The sequence below is a fragment of the Drosophila innubila genome, assembly GCF_004354385.1.
Source record: "Drosophila innubila isolate TH190305 chromosome 2L unlocalized genomic scaffold, UK_Dinn_1.0 4_B_2L, whole genome shotgun sequence".
Taxonomy (NCBI): Eukaryota; Metazoa; Arthropoda; class Insecta; order Diptera; family Drosophilidae; genus Drosophila; species Drosophila innubila.
The window spans coordinates 530,870-551,553 of record NW_022995372.1 but is presented as its reverse complement, the minus strand read 5'-3'; the positions used below and the strand labels follow the sequence as shown (position 1 = coordinate 551,553).

At 33.6% G+C, this 20,684-nt stretch overlaps 1 protein-coding gene across 1 annotated transcript; it reads right to left on the bottom strand.

Annotated features, from left to right (window-relative positions):
- Positions 1-531: 531 nt before the first annotated feature.
- On the bottom strand, positions 532-10,904 carry LOC117779910 (basic-leucine zipper transcription factor A-like). Its single transcript, XM_034616254.1, has 2 exons — positions 10,705-10,904; positions 532-1,672 (listed from the first exon to the last, which is right to left on the bottom strand). The coding sequence occupies exon 2, from the start codon at positions 1,542-1,544 to the stop codon at positions 561-563; it is 984 nt and encodes a 327-aa protein (XP_034472145.1). The 5' UTR covers positions 1,545-1,672; positions 10,705-10,904; the 3' UTR covers positions 532-560.
- Between the last annotated feature and the right edge of the window lie 9,780 nt (positions 10,905-20,684).

Here is a 20,684-nt window from a genome sequence, read left to right as displayed (position 1 = left end):
GAAGTTCTGGAATAGTGTCCAAGGGAAAGTATGGAGAAAATGGATAGTCACCATTCCCATGGAAAAATTGATAGTGAAGGCAAAAATATTATATTTTCCAATTTTGATGCAGAATCCAAATATATGTCAAAACAATATAGAATTGACATTCCGGAAGGAAATCGGTCTAAATTTGACAATGCTATGCAGGTTTAAAGTTCTGAAATAGTGTCTAAGGGAAAGTATGGAGAAAATGGATAGTCACCATTCCCATGGAAAAAATTGATAGTAAAGGCAAAAATATTATATTTTTTCAATTTTAATGCAGAATCAATACATATGTCAAAGCAATATAAAATTGACATTCCGTAAGAAAATCGGTTAAGATTTGACAAAGCTTAGATGGTTTGAAATTCTGAAATAGTGAACAAGGGACCGTATGGAGAAAATGGAGAGTTAATACTGTTGAAAATTGAAACGATTTTAAACTTGTAATAATTGAATAAAATTAAATGATAATATCCACAAAATATAAATTTTCTGAAAATGTGCGCAAACTTTTTAAACAGCCCTCGTTCAAGTCAAACTGTCTGCAGTATTTCTGAAATATATGTATGTATGTATGTAAAGGCAACTTCAAACTTACCGCCAGCATTTTGCATGTTGTTGTCATCATCATTGGCAACGCTTGTTGCTGGCGCCGGCGATGTTGCTGTCGTTGTTGGCGATGTTGCCGCCGGGGCTGCTGTTGTTGCTGTTGTCGCCTCGGGCGCTGCATCATTTTGCTGTAATGCGACTAATGAGGCGGCAAAATTGACGTGTTGCTGTGGCGTGAAGCTGAACACAGATGCAACATCATCTGCCGTTTCGCGTGTTGCGCCTCTCGATGTTGTTGTTGTTGCTGTTGCTGTTGCAATTGTTGTTGGCGTTGGGGATGGCAATGGCGATTGAGTTGTTGGCTCGTTTTTAATTGCTGACAGTGTGGATGTTGCTGAGGGGCAACGCTGCTGTTGCTGCTGCTGCCAATACTCGGCGGTTATCAAATGTTGCAGACTGTGCGTAGGCAAATGTTGGCCAAACAAATTGCTCAGATGTTGCAGAGGCGAGTTGTTAGCCACATGTTGCTGCAACAGCTGCTGTTGCAATAGAAGTTGCTGTTGTTGCAGTTGCTGTTGTTGTTGCTGCTGCTGCTGCTGCTGATGATGATGGTGATGAAGATGATGATGCTGCTGTTGTTGTTGCTGATGATGCGCATGATGATGATGATGGTGATGATGATGATAAAGCAATGTTGCTGCTGCAACGCTGTCTGTGGCATCGCTATTGATTTTATATTTGCTTGTTGTTGTTGGCGTTGACATTGTTAGTGCTTCCGCTTTTGCCAGCTGCTGTCGACGACGATTGCTGCTGTGACTGTTGCTGCTGCGAATGCTGCTGTTGTTGCTTTGATTTGTGTTGAAAAGCGTACAAGCGTTTTTGTATTCAAGTAACATGCTAGCAACCTGCTGTCGATGCTGTCGATGCTGTTGCTGTTGCTGATAGTAGTTTGCTAGCAACAATGGCATAATCAATGTTTACATCAAACCGTGACAGCAGCAGCATACACCCCACCAACATACAACTAGATAGCAACACCAGCTACCACATTCAGTTCTCAATACAAATAATCAACTCCACCTTAGACCGAAGCCACCTGCAATTAGTCAACATCAATTTAATTAATATTTGTGTGTTTGTAGGTGTGTGTGCGAAATTTGACCACGAATTGGACCCCCTTCCAGAGCACATTTCGCAAAAAGCCGACTTATTACACGATGAACTTATCTCAGCTATGTTGTGTCAAAATTTCAGCCTTCTTGGTCTGACCGTTTGCGCAGCATAATGAAACCTGCTTCTCAAGCTTCAACAATATTATTTTAAATGCAAAGATCTCCAAAAATTCCATTCCAGTCTGGTAATCACATTTTCGGCTTAAAATGCCAGGAAAATAATTAAATTTACAATATAATATACAAAACAAAAAAATTAAATACTTATACACCAAATAAAATCCAGCAAACTTCAAGTACTTTCAAGTGATCGGCAAAGAAATACCCTAGAATCAATTTTTTCATATCCGAATAAATAGCCCAAAACGTATAGCTTCATTTATTTATTTAGAGAAGTTAACCGTCAGAAACAAGCTTTATTTTAACTCATAAATTCAAGAACAATTTCAAATCAAAATATGTTGCCTTTAAATATATAAAATAATAAATTTAAATTTAAGTTACAGCAAAAACAAATCAAACACATTTTTAAGCGTCAATCACCACAATAGTACAGTCTTTTAAGCAATTGTTCAAATATTGCAGAGTATATTCATAGAGTAAATATGCAATTTATGCAAACTCATTGGGCGCACAAAGTTTGATGGACATGTGAAATTGCCAATAGCTTTAGTTAATCATCTCAGACGACTTTTTGTCATTTTAATTAGTTCAATTTAAGTTTGTGTGTGTTTTTCGGCCTATGCCTTAACACACAACACCCAACAAACAACTACACATTTCATATTTTCACTTGCCAACAACAACAATTGAAACAACAATGACAACAACGGTAACAAAAACTACAACAACAATAACAACGTCATGATTTGACGGTGAATTATAATCAGAAAACGCCTAATCATTCCTACTTTTGTTCAGCTTATCGAAGCAATCGAAGGCGTTGTACAGTGGAAAGAGAGGGGGAGGGAAAGTGGGGTGTTGGGCAAGAAGAAGAAGCTGAATTTGAGACTGTCGACAAACGATTTGAAGGTAGCTGTGAAGTCAGGCAATTGAACCGAATATACATATTCGGCAACAACACGAAATCTTTTTGATTCTCTCAAAAAAACATTGTGAGAAATTATGAATTTATTGAAAATTAAATTGAAAAAGCAATATTTATTCTAGTATTTTATCAAATTGTGGAAGTACAATCTAATGTTAAATATTTTAAAATATTACTGATTTTATATATTTAGTTTTTTTTTTAGACTTTAACTTTTTCGATTGCTCTTTAAGATAATTTATTTACCAATCAATTATAATGACTACTGTATTTTGAATTTTATTTAGATTACATTTTTCGATAAGATATACCCAAGAAACCAGAATTAAATTATTTTTCTTTTAACTCTAAATTTGCTTTTACTCTAGAATTTCTCTAAGTGCATCAATTGATATGGCAACTACATCTAGAAACGTCGTCGCAATAAATTCCTCGGCTCTAGGCACAAAAGTCGGCTCATAGAGAGGGGCATTATAATTACAAGTCATCTACCTGATGTTTTTGACCATTTAAGCCACAAAACACGAACAAAAAGCTGTCGAACAGTAGCTAAGAGAGAATGGCTGAGAAAGAGAAAGAGATGGAAGACGGGAGAACCGCCAAACTGTAATCATATAAAAATAAACAATAATCACACAATGAATACATACAGAAGATAGCAACAAATTTCCATTCTTGTATCGACATTAGGCCGCATAATTGTTAATACCATTTAAATGTCATGTTCTATTATTACTTGAATCAGTTCACACTTCTATTCAAGGGAAGGAAGAGCAAGAGAAAGAGGTACATAGAGCTGATATCTTACAAGTGCAGCGGAAATGTTGAGAAATGACAAGGCCCATTTCTCTTTTTTATTAGTTTTTTTTTTTTGGTACACGCATATGTATCTCAACTTAACTAAGTTGAGGAACTCTATAATGCGCTTATATGAGACTTGGAAATTTCATTCAATACTAGTAAAAATATTGGGAACGAACTGTTGACGGTTTACAGTTTAAGCAGCGGAAATATTTGGACATATAATTAATGAACTTAAATTTTCAAAATGAAGTCAGTCTTAGACTATGAATCAGCTCTTTAAATTCCTATAAATAAATAACTAAGTCAGCAAACATTGGTTATTTTAATGAGAATGTTAAATATCTCAGGTTTTTATAACATATTCAAAATATTTATTATATGTGTGTCAAGTTTATTTCAAATAAAACTAAATATTTATGCCTACTTTAAAGAGAATTTCAAATAATATTAAATAAACAAAAATTGGAATTTGAACGTATTTAGCAATAATATCAATTTCATATGCCTATGTATAACGCTGTCTATAATTTAGCAAGCCCAATTACAAAATACCAATTACCAATTACTAATGATAATTTACAGGCCTTGTTATCCATTGACTACCGTATGACTTGCATTTGCCTTGAAGATTTACCATAAATTTATAGCGAAAATTGTATAACACACTCGATCCAAGTGTCTATAGTTGTATGTAAATATTGATAAGATGCATGGACAGGTAAAAACTCGTGCTTCGGCATGAAAAAAAGGTGTAAAGTGTGAGGAGCATTTGATTTGTGTGGCGTGACGAAGACCTTCTAACAGCAACGAGGTCTCACAATGTCCAAAAGAGAGTTCAGGGGAAGTACGAGTACTCTGTATATATTTATGTATTTTATTATATTTAATTTTTTTCAGGGTGATACATTTAGTTGGGCTTATAGCGCGTATCTTATTTATTATATAAATAACAATAAACAGAAATACTTGTATTTACTTTGATATTTTTAGCATGCTAATTGAAGTTTAGTTTAAAGTCCACGTACTGCGCATAAATATTAAATATTAATTATATTTAATGCAAAACCAAACAACATTGCTTGGCAGCTAGCGCCAATCGATATATGTCAAATTGTATTAAGCAATTTCAAAATCTCCTCCTCTTATGAATAATGGGACACCCATTTGGCGCCTCATTCGTTAAGTGCCAGAGCTGGGGGATTCCTTTGGCTTATATCGGACTTAGAATGCGATCCACATTAATTGACAAAATTATACAATTTTGACTTAGTAACTAAGACAAATTAACCCATTTACAGTTCATCAGCTTTAGAAAATAATGCTAAACAAATTACTGATTGCCATTTGTCATTGGTAATTGGGAACAAAAATTAAGAAACAATTTTCGATGTGCATAAATTAATATGGTTTGTTTTCTTGCAGAATTGGGAAATGCAGTTAAAAATAGATAGAAATTTTTTAAAATTGCAATAGCTATGAATTGAATTGCATTTCGTTACCATTTGTGTAATATTTTTATTATCTAAAAATAGGAAATTAACGACCAGAAATGAAACTGTATTCATAATTTCATATTTCCAAACTGTCACTTTAATATATATATATATATATATATATATATATATATATATATATATACATATACATATATATATATATATATATATAAGATATATTTTACATCGAGCTTATTTAACTAAATCATTAAATATTATTTTCTGCTCATATAAAATATATCCTACACCGAGCCTATTAATCACAATTTCTCTTATCTGCAACCTTTGTTTAGACCATCCGAACTTTTTTTTTACCTGAACACCTATCAAGAAACTATCTACTTCCTGTTTTCTTATGGACTTACCCTTTTTACAGTATTTCAATTTTCACCTGACACCTGCAACTTCAGCGTCATCACCAATAACATCATCATCATCGATGTTTGACTCATTTCCATGCGATATCTCGACACGTTCCGGCGCCTTGATAACAGACCCACTTAAATGGTGCTAAATATTATTATTATCGTGTCCAGGTCTGGTCAGATTTTACTGCAATTGGTTAATGAATGGCACTCGTTGTTTTCCTGTTGTTTTCTTGTTTTTGTTGTTTCTTCCATGCAACTTGTGACAGTTTTCCAATTGCTATTACTAACTATATTTATTGAAGGCATTTTCCTAGAAAAACACTTTGGGCCAATAAACGATAATCACATGGTACGCTCAGTTATCAAAACAAACTACGTTTGAGTATCATGAATGAGCGAAAACATTTATGAATTGCGAATATACCAACTAAAATAAAATACAATGATCTCAATTAATAATTATGGTATAAAGTTCACGAAATTATGGCAAAGTAGTTACTTGTTATCATCAAAAGGAAATGTGAAAGGAAATGATATCATTTCATGAAGAATCAGAAGTTCTGCTAGAAATTTATGGTAATTTTTAGGATCAAATGATTATGAGGCACTGTAAAACTGTGACACTGGACTGTCACGCAGTGTGAACCTAGCATATATTCTCTATATGTGTATATATTTTGGTTAAAACATTTGTAAATATTCTCTGAAATGTACAAAACCTATTGACAAGATATGAACAAAATACTTTTTTTGAGCACCTATATCTCAGAGACTGTAAGAGCTAGAGACACCAAACTTGGTATGTAGGTTCCTCTATATGGCAAGCAGATAAAATCGAACAGAATTTTGATCGGACAAATATATCAAGTAGCTGCCATAGAAACGATTAGACCTAAATCTAGCTTTAGTATGAAAAACTTTGTTGTTTTTCAAGAAGCCAAATAAATGGCTTATTCATTTTGGTTGGTCTTGTCTCTTCTGACCAAATTAAGTTCAAATCGGTCCACTTTATCATGTAGCCTTCAGAGAAAAGATTGGTCGAAAATTCAGTTATAGTATGAAAAACTTAAGTTTTTGTGAGATCTTAGCCAAGCGGACAACATTTGGCTTGCTCCTATGCATTCTGACTGATCAATTGAATTAAAGAGGACTTTAAAAGGCTGTCTCAACATTGTATAATCATAGTTCGCTTGAATTCTGATCCTAACCTTGCCCAAAACAATTGAACAACTCTTTAGTCCAATCGAGTGTAAACGTTTTCAGGCACCAGCCCCCACAGTACAATCAAAGTAATCGAAAATTTGGACTTTGATCGAATCAACTTCAGCATCAGCCCATATAAGTTTGTTTACCCCCTTGTCAAAACGAAATAACCCAAAAAAAAAAAAAAAAAATGAGTAAATAAAAAATTCCAAGAAAAGTATTAATGTGGAGAGTACAATAAATGAAATCAGGTGTATTTAATAAATTCTAATCATAAGTTTATTAAATTCGCAAATTATATTTTGTTAAAGCATTATCTGCTTCCGATTGTGAGTGTGAATAGGTCGAAGTGAGTGTTCAAAGAGATTAGATGAGTACATACTTACTCCTCAGATACTTAGGTATCTTTTAATGTACTAACGGCGAGGTGAGTTCAAGAAATTTACTTATCTTAAGTCCGAAATCAACGAGGACCTCAACTTGTTTCATATATATTTATGTTTTCATGTTTAGACTCGTGTATCTTATCAAAGTTGTCGCCAAGCTACAAATTAAATGACGACATATCGCTGACAAATCCACGATTATAATGTACTCAACGGAATATTGTGAATCATATTCAAATTACATACCAAACCGTTGATAAGATTTCAACTGCCACGATATGAATGTCTAAAGTTTAACCATGAAATCATTGTCTATACTCACAAGTTAACACTATTTCATTTATTTCAATAAGTGATTTGACTATGCAAAAGTTTTGAGTAGATAAGATATTATTTGAAAAACTAAAATTATGAGTTTAAATGAGTAAAAACATTATTGCAGATTGCATGGGAGTTTTTTATACATGTTTGAGATATAAATTAATATTAGAATATATAATTGAAAATTTTAATATAAATTTATATATTTTATGAAGAAGACTTTCTGAAATTTTTCTCTTTTTTATTTCCTGAAGACGATTAATTAAGAAAATGTTCTTTAAAATTGAGCAGACTTCTCAAGGCTCTGTTAAAAGTAATAAGCAGGAAAATATCACTAATATTTTTCCTATATTCTAGGGTATTCCTGCTTCGGCTTTGCCTATCATAAATATTAATTTTGTTTGATTATTTTGTTTTTCAAGTGTCAATTGGTTTTTTGTTACGAACGTCAGTCGATGATATGCAAAGTGTTTGTTAACGCACTTGGTTCTGGTTGTTGTTCTAATAGGTTCTATTGTTGTTGTAGTGGGTCTTATAGGTGGAGAGCATTATCTGGTATTTTGCCTTCGTCCCCGTCCTTGTTTGGTTGTAGGTGTCGTCTTATCAGCCCATGACAAACAAATTGAACTCATTTCTTAAAACAGCTTCGACGCAGTTGTCTGCTACAGTAACAGCTCTAGATACAGCTATAGACACAGATACATACACTCATAAAAAAAGTCAAGATATCCGTACTTAAACAGGGGATATTCAAGTGCAAACGATATGATTTAATTCAAGTTTTGTAAAAAAATCTTGTACTATTTCCAAATTGTATCTATTTCTAGTACAAAATATTCTTATAATTGAATTGAAGCAAGTTTCAGGTTTAATATATGTTAAATTTCTGTTGTTTCTTGAAGAATCTAAACGAGACTATCATATTTTATTTTTGCCATAATGTTCAACTGTCTGAATATTTAAATGAATATCGATTCATAATTAATTTAAGAATTATAGTACACATCAATTTTAAAAATGTAAGAACAAGACGTTTTAAATTCAAGAACGGGTGCACCTCATTTTGGAGTGGCATATTTTTCAGAGTGTACAGCTACAGATACAGATACTTGTATAAATATTCCAATAAGTCGCAACGTTGTCTTTAACTGTCGTCTGTGGCTAATCAGTTCATGTACATGCAGATACCGAATATGGTAAATGGAAAGCATGCAAGATAAAGAGACGGCACCGTAGAAGTGTAACCTGTACAGTGCAACGTGCAACGTGTGGCATACATATAAAGCACCTGGGGTACCATTTTTATCTAATTAGGCTAAGCAGCAAGCAGGCAACAAATATTTATTATTGTACAAACAACAGGCAGTAAAAAATTCAATCACTTGATCGTTACAGCAAATGGCCTGGTATCTGTATCTGTATATCGGTAAATGTATCTGTATCTCTGTTGGCTGTATCTATATGGCGCATATAGCCAGATAACGGCATTTGAATAAGGTAAGGAAATGCAGTTCACTTCCAACTTGTCGCTACAAGACACATAGACACACTCACACACACACACACACTTGGTGCAGTTGTAGATACAGATACTGACAACGTCTTGCACTCAATGCGTATCTGTATCTTTGACGCGGCGCACAAGTGTTATGCTAATAAAACAAATCGAAGTCAATTTATCAGCAAGACATAAATACATATACAAATATATATACATATTGATATATTTATATATATATATATATGCCATATTTACATTAAACAAGACGATGACGACGACGACAATATTTAAAGTGTAAATCGATCGGTTTTTTTTTTTTGCTTACACTTTATTTTGTTTTGTTTATTGTATTTATTTCAATTTCAATATTATTTATCACCCGTTGTTGTTGTTGTGGTGCTATTGTTGCTGGTGGTGGCGCTGTGCACCACGGCATTTATTGGTGCCACATTGCGAAAGCCACTTCAAAATTTGTGCGCGTAGTGTAAACTTTGCTGCAGGTACACGTAGTTTCGGCTCACACTGTTTACACTAGACTTATAGCACACTATTTACACGCTGTCCCCTTATTTTACCCCCTTGTGGGTTTATTAATTTGATATTTTTCCTTCATTTCTGACATTGGATTTTATTTTTGTTGTGATAAACATTTTGGCACATTTTTTTATCGCTTTAAATGGAAATTCTATGGAAAATTAATATGTGTAATACATAGTTGAGGTTCTTGAGAATTTTCCTAAGATTACAGGCACCAAACATAAACTATCAATAAACTAATATTGTTTATTGTAAGTCATATCAGCTATATAAATATAATTACGCAACTTGATTTGGTTGAGAACGCTAACACATTTATGTATATTCGAAAGCATTTAAGATATTATTTTTTCGCAATTTAAGATTTTTTCTTTTGTTTTTTAATAACTATTATTAATTTCGGAAACACTATTTGAACTATTTCCGCACTGACAAATACATTAAAAAATCTGCAAAAAAGAATTTTCTTCTCAGTAATTTTATTGTAAATATGACAATTTGAAATATTAATAAGGTTCATATAAGAAAAATAAAAAGACAATTTAATGGAAAGCAGGATAGAACAATAAAACAATTGTGCGTCTACAAATTGATATACTCTTTACTTTTACACCATTTGCTTCTCTATGCCAGGACAAAAATCCTAATACTAAATCTGTTGAAGTAAACAAAAATATAGACTATAACCAAATGATGTATTAATATCTCATAAAACTAAAAAGTTTTTCACACTAAAACTTGATTTTTGCCCTATCGGTCTTATGAAAGCTATTTGATATAGTGATCCGATTTAAATCATCAATCGGTCAGGATACATAAAATAAAGTGAAATGCATACTCTATCAGTTTGGTTACGATATTTCTTAATACAACACAAAAAATTTTCATAATTAGAGTTGATTTTCGCCCGATCGGTCCTATGACAGCTATATGACATAGTGGTCCGATTCGAATCAGCTTCAGTCAGAATATATATAGCCCCAAATCAAATGCTTACTACGTAAAATTTGATTCTAGGAATTTCAGAACTAGGAACCAAGCTTATTTCAAGGTGTACTTGAAACTAAATTCTTGAAAAAAAAGAATTACAATAATTTATTTTTTAAAGCCTAGCAAAATTTAAAAAAAAATTTAATATTTCAGAATTCCAGAACTGAAAGCCCAGCTCAGTTCAAGATGTACTTAAAGAATGCATTCTTACTAAATAAACTAGAACAATTTTCTAAAAATGTATTATTCTAACCGTAGCAATGTATTTAAAAATGTTTTACTCTTCATAGCATTTAAATTACCTTTAAAAGATATAATTCCTTAGTTCTGAATTTTATATTTTTTAGTTGACAGTTGTTTAGAATTATTTAACAAACTTTAAGCGCACTTTACATAATTCTTTGCCAATTGGCAGGCAATTATATTCAGTTGTATCTTTGATAGGTATACAACACGAATAGTTAGCACATACAGTTTTAATTTAAGGTTTTCTAAACACACGAGATACTTTAAGCAAAAATGGAAGTTTTCAAAGCACACGAGATACGAGATACAGATACTGTAAGCGATATTCACGTTGGCCGAAAACGCGCAAATGCCGTCGTTAAATCGCAAAACTCAAATTTGATATTAAAGCTGAAACTTCAACTGAATTTGAAGCTACCTCAACTCGATAAAGCGGCAAGTTTTTTGTTGACGTGTTGTAGGCGATGTTGTTGCTTTAGTTTAGTGCAAAAAAATTGAGAACGTAACGCGCGCGCGCACTTGAGTTACAAAACACTGAAACTCAACTGAACGGAGTATCTTAAAGATGCGCAGATCAAAAGCGCAGTCTGGCCAAAACAACGCGGCAACAAGTTTTGCGATACAAAAAAGCAAATAAACAAACGGCGGCAACTGCAGCAACAGGGCGACACAGCAACTACAACAACAGCAACAACAACAACAATAGTAACATTGCCTTGTATCTGTATCTGTATCTGTATCTACACAATGCGTTGGAGCATGCAATACGCGAGCGGAGCAATTGCAACCTGTCCGAGAGAGTGTGATAACACAGGCGCACTCTCTCGCTCTCGCTCTCTTTGCCAATTTGCAGCTGCTCTCACGCAGACCAGTGCAAAAGTTGCGATCACTCGCTCTCTTAGGTTCCACAAAAGCTGCACAAGTGTGCGAAGCTCTCGCTCTCTCGCGTTCACTCTCGCGCGTGACAGAGATAGCAAGTGAGTCGAACGCCCGCACTGATTTACGTTACACACACACACACACACACACTTATGAATTATTCAAATCAGCCAGACATTTGTCTTGCTCGCACTTGCGTTCGTTCGCTTTGTTTTGTTTCGCTTTATTTAAATTTATGATTATCGGCGTTTGTTTTGTGTGTGTTTGTGTATGTGTGTGTGTGTTTAATCCAATTGGAGGTGGAGCAGGCGCTTAGCATGCTGCTGTACTCTTCTAGCCTTTGCTGTGGACTTACCTTTGCGAACGTGCTAAAGTATCTCATAGATACTTTATCTACGCCTGCACATAAGTCTCAATTCTGTCACAGCCGTGCATATTTGTCGCCTTATCCAATTGGATTTGTGTTAACTTTAAACTGGTTCTCCTTAGCTGCCATTGGCACAATTAGATTTGTATTTTTACAATTTATTCAAATTGGAATACCAATTTATTAATTGTAATTGAATATAATGCACTAGCCACATTTACACTTTGTTGCTGAACATTTCACGTTTTGATCCTTATGCTACATATATTTATTAACCTAAAGTTTAGCTTTAATCACACTGATTTGTTACAAAACTTTTAAAATTAAGTTTTTATTAAAGCTACCTTTTACTTGTATTATATGTTGCATTTTTACTATGCAAGGTTATTTTAAAAATGCTGTTAAACCTAATTATTACTAAAAATTAAAAACGTTTTAAATGCTGAGTAAAATGTATGTAAGTTTTGTTACGCATTTCATTTGTATCCACAAAATATTTCAATATGTGTAGTGCAGTGTTGTCCAAAAGTAGGATAAAGTTTAAAAATTAACATATTTTATTAGAAAACAATTTTAAACACTTAAAGTTTAAGGTTAAAAAAAAAACCTAAAAAATTAATTACTTTGTTCTTAATAAATAAAATGAATGGTTTATTTTGATAAAACAAAGATAAATTTTTTTTGAAAAAGGCAGTTCAATCAATATTCTGTATAAATGTATCTCAATGCAATGCAATCCTTTCCATTTATGGTCTTATAGAGACTCTCACAACATACTCAACTTAACTCAGCTTAGTTAGTTGATCTTAAGACAAAGTCAAGTTTTGACTGATGCTCTCACGCTGTTCCTACACTGAACACACACTCAAAAAAAAAATTAATCAACAATTAATCGACATAAATTGCAACAAAGCTGCGGACTCATCTCAGAATTGAAGTTGTGCCAGTTTAACTGCTCAAGCGATCAGTTTGATCAGTTTCGTGGTATAACAAAGACAATGCCTTTGTTGTTGTTGTTATCGTTATTGTTTTTATGTATCTGTATCTGTATCTGTGGGCACGATCTGTGCAGATTTTGCTTTTGATTTTATCCGCTGACACAATTCCGCCAGCAATTAAGTGAATGAGCCAAGCGGTGCTTCGGTGGCTTCAGTGGCTCAACTTTTGACTCAGTCTTCGGTCAATTTGCCGGCTTGTGTTTAAGGAAGCTGTCAACGTGACTGCGTGCATAATAATGTGGCCAACAATTGTTTACCATATGCAGCGATCGATGGCATTCCAAGCTGTCCACTTGGGCTTATTAGCCTGTCTGCCTGTTTGCATTTAACAGTCGGTATTTTCTCTCGCTCTTTGTGCCACCGACGATCAACGACAACCACCGAACATCGACCACTGACCACCAAGAGGGGGCAACATTTGCAAAATTCAATTTCAATTTGAATGCGTCGGCCAAATTCCATACATTGCTAACTTGGCCATTCAAATATTGCCGACATTGTCGTCATGGCTCTTGACTCTTAACTCTCGACTCTTGGGTTCTTCTTTTGGCTTTAAGTCAGGTTTTAAATCAACAGACAAATTGTTGATTATTAAGATGAGAATTAATTTGTTTTCGGTAATCTAAAAAGTGATAATTAGGATTAAGAACCGTCTAGGTATGACCAACTTTAAACATTCATAACTTGAAGAAGCTGAACTCATTGTCAAGCGAAATGTCTTTTTGTATATGGTTTGGCTTCTAAATTCATTCTGCATTTTAAATTTATTTAATTTGAAAAAAACAAATATTTTTCCTCAGTAGCGCGGTTTTGATTTTATTGCAAAGGGTCCCCCCTATGATATTTTGAAAATTGTAAATTTTAAATCTCAAATTTTTCTTCATCAATTCCTTTTATCGAAATTAGTATAAAAGAACACTTTAAAAGTGATTCTGACACCTTTCATTTTTTTGTGAAAAAACATGAAAAATCGGAGAAAAATTTTGACTTGTAAAGTGGCTAGATCAAAGGTTTACCCAACTTCAAACATTCATAACTTGTTAAAAAGTGCACCGATTTTCAAGCGGAATGTCATCATGTTAATGGCATAATCTCTTAATTGATTTTTATTTTAAATTTGATAAAATTCGTCAAAATAACTTTTTCCGTATTGTAACCTGTTACCGAAGTAGTTATTTCGGAACGTACCGATATTTTTTCTGTTTGATAGCCGGATTTAAAGTTATCATTAGTTTAAATTGTTTAGTTTTACACATTTTTCGAGCCTCGTTTGGCGCTTGTTCAGCATAAAATTGCAAACACATTATTGACACATCATTATCAATCAAAGCTATAGTCATGTCTGGCTATGAGGAAAGTGGGGAAAATGCTTCCGCAAGTTTTTCCAATGATGGGGACTCCAAGTACCGCTTGTCTTGTCGTGGGCCTTTTTGCCAGTTCTTCTTCTGTATAGATATTTTTTGTATTTAATGGCCATGATTTATGGCAGAATTCTTCATAGGCGGCCGTTCTGGTTGGCCAAGTGCCACTGCACCATGAAGCAGCCACAGTAGCTGCCACAGCTGAGAGAAGAGAGTGAGAGAGAGAGAGAGAGATGAAGAAGCTACCGCAATTGCAAAGACACAGACAGAGTTGCTGACACGCACAAACCGAGAGATACTCACACTCTCAGATACAGATTCAGATACAGATACAACTGCTTGGCCAACTTATGCTTTATGGCTAATATGCGATGCTAGTTTTGTTTAACATAAACTGACTGATTTGATGATGGCCATTTACATGCCATAGAAAACTCTTAAGAATTTCATTTCAAATTTTTATTTAAGCTTTTACGGCACGCATTTTAATTCGCAATTATTTTCACAATTTTATGCTTTTATTTCACTTGTTAAGCCAAGAAAACTCGTAAATGCAATTAAATATTATAATGGCATTTGGATTTTAAAAAGATTTTATAAATGCAGCTATGATTAATTGATTTTATTTACATTTGTGAGTTAGCAATGGGATTTCTTTCATCATCATAGTTTTTTCGCAAAACTTTTCATTTATCACATACTTTAGGTTGGGATTAAGAAATGTTTACCATGTTTATTACAGATATTTTGAAATTTATATTTTGTATAGAATTTCCACATTTAGGGAAATTTAAAAAAAACGTCAATTCCAACCAAAAACTGAAAATTTATCGAAAACTCACAAAAGATTACAAAAAACTGAAAATATTTGAATCAAATACAAAGTATTAAAAAATGCATATATGAAAAATATTTTAAAATTAGATGCCACAAAATATTTTCTCTGGTCTCGAGTTTTAAGATCTAAGAGTTTTAACTGTTCGCCGTGAAATCAATTTCTGTTTTTGTAGCGTGCGAATGCCTTCGTTTTTTGTAATTTTCTTTAAAATAAACCATTGCGCAAAATCAACCCTAACACTAAATATAGTGTTTATTAATAGTTTCGCACTTGTTTTTTTCACTTTGAATGCGTACGAGTTTCAATTTGGACATTAGAGAATGGCCCATATTTAAATGAAATAAGGGCGACGCTGATTCAAGTTATTCCATCTTTTGAACTATTGTCTTATCTTTAATTTCTCTTAAGCTATTATTGTATACGAACTTCTGAAACTGCTCAACGCTCTCAGCATAAAACTAAGATGGCCAACAAATATTGCAGTTCACACTTTGAACACGCAACTGAGTCGCATTTGAGTCACATTAATCTTGTACGCACTTTAGCTGAAGTCAAAGCCTGGTTAAGAGCACTAAACCAAGTTAAATTTAGCATTTTAATTGAAATTCAAATGAGAGCATTAAGAGGTATTTGAAAGGGGCTGCCAGTTGTCAGTTGTTGGCACTTTTAATGAGTCTCTAGCCCGAGGTGAGTGTTGTCAAATTGCTGGATTATGCAAAAGGCCAGAGAAATAATGTTAACCAACTTTAATTGTCGCAATGCAACTGCAACTGCAAAAAAAAAAAAACGTAGAAAATGTGTAGACATGAAAAATGCATAAGGAAGAGAGGTAAAAACAAAAGAGAGTCTTGGTAATTAGCCTTTTGGTTGGCCAAGTTGTGGAGCATTACAAATGAGGCGTTGGCGTGCGCCTCTCCAGACTTTTGACTAGACTTTTGCTTGATTATTATGATTATTATAATGATAATTTCAATTAGATTCGAGTTCGCATTTTAGTTGTTTTTTTAAGCAAACATTTACAGTCATGTAAAACATTAATCAACACTACCTCAGCCTAGTTCAGAGTGATCTTTATTCAAAATAAATTGCACCTCCAGAAAGTGCTTTTTATTTTTATTTTACTTATTTACTTAATGTCAACTAAGTGCAGTTGAGGTAGAGTAATTTAATATTTAAATAATTAAAATTGGGTTTTCAAATTTAAAATTAATTAATAAAATTAAAAATTAAAACTGAAACTGAAAAGAAAAAATTAAATTTAATATTGAGATGCATACAAATCTGGCATATTCAAAATTATTAAACAGAATCGAAAATGTACACAACTTTCTCATTGAATTAAAAATTTTAACATGTGAATTTTATGTTTTCTCAAAACACTTTCTTGATAAACTGTATGTGATTCGTCGAGCAAATACGTGATAAACATGCTAAGCAATAACAAATACATTTAATTAGCATAAAATACAACTCGTAGCTCGACTCCGCCCCAAAACGAGCTCAAAACGAATCCAATTTCAATTCCAAGTTGCATTGCAAGTGTTGCCCAACTGGCTTCAAGATTTTGATCGTTTCATTGAGATTTAAGCCCGTCCCACTGCCAACAAATTACTTATGCTAGATGATCTGGCAGTATTTAAACATTTACAAACAGTTTTTAGATATGCATCTCAACAGCTCTAATTACTTTCAAAGATTTTCAAACAATTTGGCGCCAGCTTGAGTTTTGGGTTAATTTTCTATATTCATATCTGTTGATCAGAGAATCAGGAAAATTATAAATGTTGTTGGGGTTGCAGTCAATACTCGTAGTTGTTGCTATTGAGGTCCATTTAATAAATAAATAATTGATGAGCCATTTCAACAGTTTAGTTTAAATTGAATGCCTTTTTCAAGTATGAAGATAAATAATCTGCATCAATTGAAATTACTGTAGGGCATATTTGTTCATTTTGTAATTTCAATTTGACAATATCTTTAGAATCAGTAATTAAAAGTTCGCTGTTTATTTTTCGAGTAATCAAAAATTATTTCTGTTTGATTACGAGTGTGAGAAAATAGTTTGAAACAGTATTGTATGAATCTGAAATAACTCAATCCTAACACTCTATTTAACAATCAAAAAATATACATAATTAAATATTCCCTGCAATTTAAAGATTTAAATTTTTTTAAATTCACTCACATCGATCGGTTGTAAAAGTATTTATTTCGAAAATAATATAAAATAATTAATTTTATTTATCTTTTCAGCTGCTTGTGATTTCGATGGGTAAGCTTCCTCAACTTAAGTCTGTTTTAATCATTTAAAGTCAAATTAAATGTGGCAACTAAAATTTAAATAGCCACTCTATTACCACACACACTCTAAGCTTATATAAGTAGACTGACTTTTAGGCTTTGATGATGATACAAATTAGGTGATAGGTAAAATAATCTATGCATTTTGTCGGCAAAGTCTTTTGAATGCTAAATGGACATAGAAATGGCCAAAATTCATGTCTTTGGCGTTGCAGGCCTGCAAAAATGTTGTACGACAAGCGCCAAGTTTGCCACAAATCAAAGACGTTGTTGTTGTCGTCGTTGCCAATGATGTTGCCACTGTTTGTTGCCGTTGCTGTTGTCCGTACCACTTGGACATATATGGCAAAATTAGTGGGATGCTTGAGTTACGTTGCATGCCTGATAAATGGGGAGGAAGGTAAAGAGTTAACAAAAGTGTTGCCGCCAGCTTGGCAACGTCTGAAGCTGGTGTCGCCTCCGTTGAAGGTGTCGTCGTCATTAGCACAATGTTCTGCCAGTTGGCGACAGTTGACACAATTAGTTGGCTTCACATTTCAGTTAACTGCAAAAGATGTTAACTACGAAAATTTTCGAATCATTTTCAATAGTGTTTATGAAATTTTATGCACTCACCTCGCACAGTTTGCAAGTCCTCCCCATGGAGCAGAAGCTGTTAATGCACTGCAAAAAAAAAAAACCGACAAACTTCTAAAATCATATCATATATAAAATCAAATCTTACATATTCTGTTCTTGAAATAAGACCAGTTGAAGTCCAAAGGCAGATTCGAACCTACAACAACACAAATAATACAATTTTTAAATCTTTTAGAACCTATTTTTATCAGTGTGAAACTGAAACATTTCCTCACGCCAATAAACGCACAATTATCATAAAAATAATCACATAGTTGGCCGGAGTGTTAGCTGCATTTGGTCATAACCAGACAGGGGGCCAAGATAGAACCGTTGGCGGGTACAGCTACAGCTAACAGACTCTGGCACTTGGCGATAGTCGTTGTCTGGATTATCGCCTTTTAGACACATCTCAGCTGGCAAGTTTTTCACTCCTTAGCTCTTTTCATATTCCTTTTTTTCTCTGTTTCTCTCATTGTGACGACAATTGCCGAGTAATTGCAGCTGCATAATAATTTTGCTCGCACAACTCGACAACTCTGGCAGTCGGCAATCCACAGTTGCCAAGTCTCTCGCTTGTGCAATTCAAGTTTTTTGCTTAAGTCTTTCGTTTGCTCCTTGGAGGCGGCTCACGTTAATCCATTTAATCCGTTTTTGGCATTAGTTAGACGAGTTGCCTGCGGTCAAATATAAAAAATGAATATCATAATTGATTCCATTCGAAATAGAGCTGTGTGAGACTTGTTCAATACCCAAAAAAATTAATTAAAGCAATAAACATTAAATTAACACAGCGTGCTAATGAAATTGAGAATGTCATTAATATAGAATAAATACTAGTACAAGGTAAAATTCAACTGACTTTACAAGGCGCTTCAAAAACATAAATTGCAAAATATAAATGTATAAAAAAATACTGCTTATATGCAATTAATATTTAAAGAGTTGCTAAATGTGAGAAAAAATAGATAGACCCAATGTCTCCGATAATATAAATAGTTTTTATTTAAAATTATATTATTTTAAAATCATATTTGATCAAATTTAAATTTTCTTCAACTTTCATTATTTGTATTTATGTACATAAGCTTGACTTTTTTTAAAAGCTACTATATATAAATATTAATAATAATGATATTAATTAAAGTAAAACTTAGCTATTTATACTATTTTTCACGGTCAACACATTAAATGCAATCAATATTCAAAAGTGGCCTCCACCAAAATGGCAACAATCTGTCAGATGCTTTTCAAAAAATACAAACAAGAAAACGAGTTGACTAAATGCTAGAGACAATTTATGTTATAAAACGCTATAAAAATTGCTTTATGAACACGTTTCAATTGCCAGTTGCCAGTTGGCAGTTTGTCTGGCATGTTCGATGTCATGTAGAGCCGATTCAAAGCCCGAACCGAACCGTTGTGATCCGTTCCGTTGATGAGGCGAGTGGTCAACTTCAACTTTAAGTTAAACGGCAACTGCATGCAACTCTCCCAAATCGCAGAGCAATGAAATCGATCATTTTCCCACGATCAGTGTGTGTTGGCTGTCAACTCTGCCAGCAGTTTCCCCTCCACCCTCCACCCGCCACCCTCCATATCTAGCCAGTGTCCACTCTTGGCCAACTGACTAACTCCGAGGGAGCAAAAAATATAGCTATAAACTTGCCCAAGTCAGCCAATGGGCAGGCATTGCTTAGTTTGTATGTGCTGCTATGTAAATGCTATAAAAGGATTTTGATTACCAGCCCAGACCGGGACAGAAAGACAGACAGAGAGACAGACAAAGAGACAGAGAGACAGAGAGACAGACAGACAGACGGACAGACAGACAGACAGACGTCTGGCGACGAGGTGTTTGAATTCTATTGGGGCCATAACCTGAAACGGAAGCCACCTTTCACAATCGATGGATCCATCGATCCATCCATCGATCCATCGATCGATCGCCTCGGACCTCGAACATGACTCAACCATTTCCATTTCCATTGTGATTGCGATCAATATCGCGAAGCTGTGAAATTAAACGAATTTAAATGTTTTTATTATTTTCGTTGTACTTTGCCGTCGTCGTCGGTTAATTGTTAATTGCGTTTAAGCCATGAACAAACAGTTTTCATTCAGCTTTCAACACTATTCAACACTGCCTATGAACGCGTCCGCTTTATTCTAATCAGCGCTGTGCCCCACGGGGGCACGAACCTCTACCTCTGGTCTTACGCAGCCAACATGACGTGGCATAGTTGTGTGTCATGTGGTTGACGGTTATACTACGTATTAAACATTAGACATGTGGGGTGAATTGATTTTTGAAAATGTTAGATCAAAGATCAGATCAAGATATGGAAATCTAATAATGTTGAGAAAAGCTAAGAGATTTATAAGAAAATGTTGAAAATCCTAAGATTTTAAAAATTACAATACAAAAACTAACTTTAATACTTAGTTTTCGATTGAAAATATAAATATATTAAAAAAAATTTTAAATTCAAATTTTTTTTTTATCATAAAAAAATCAAAATAAAGACTGGTACTGAAGTTTTCAAGAAATGTTTAAAATAAACTTAATAAAATAAATTATATAAATAATAAATAACGAACATTTCTAACCAGCCTGAGAATTTTAAGATGCTGTAGTTTTAAATTGGAAAATTATTGACTATTGTGGGAAAAT

Coding starts and splice junctions, on each gene's coding strand:
- LOC117779910 (XM_034616254.1), bottom strand. CDS start 1,544: ATGCCATTGTTGCTAGCAAACTACTATCAGCAACAGCAACAGCATCGA.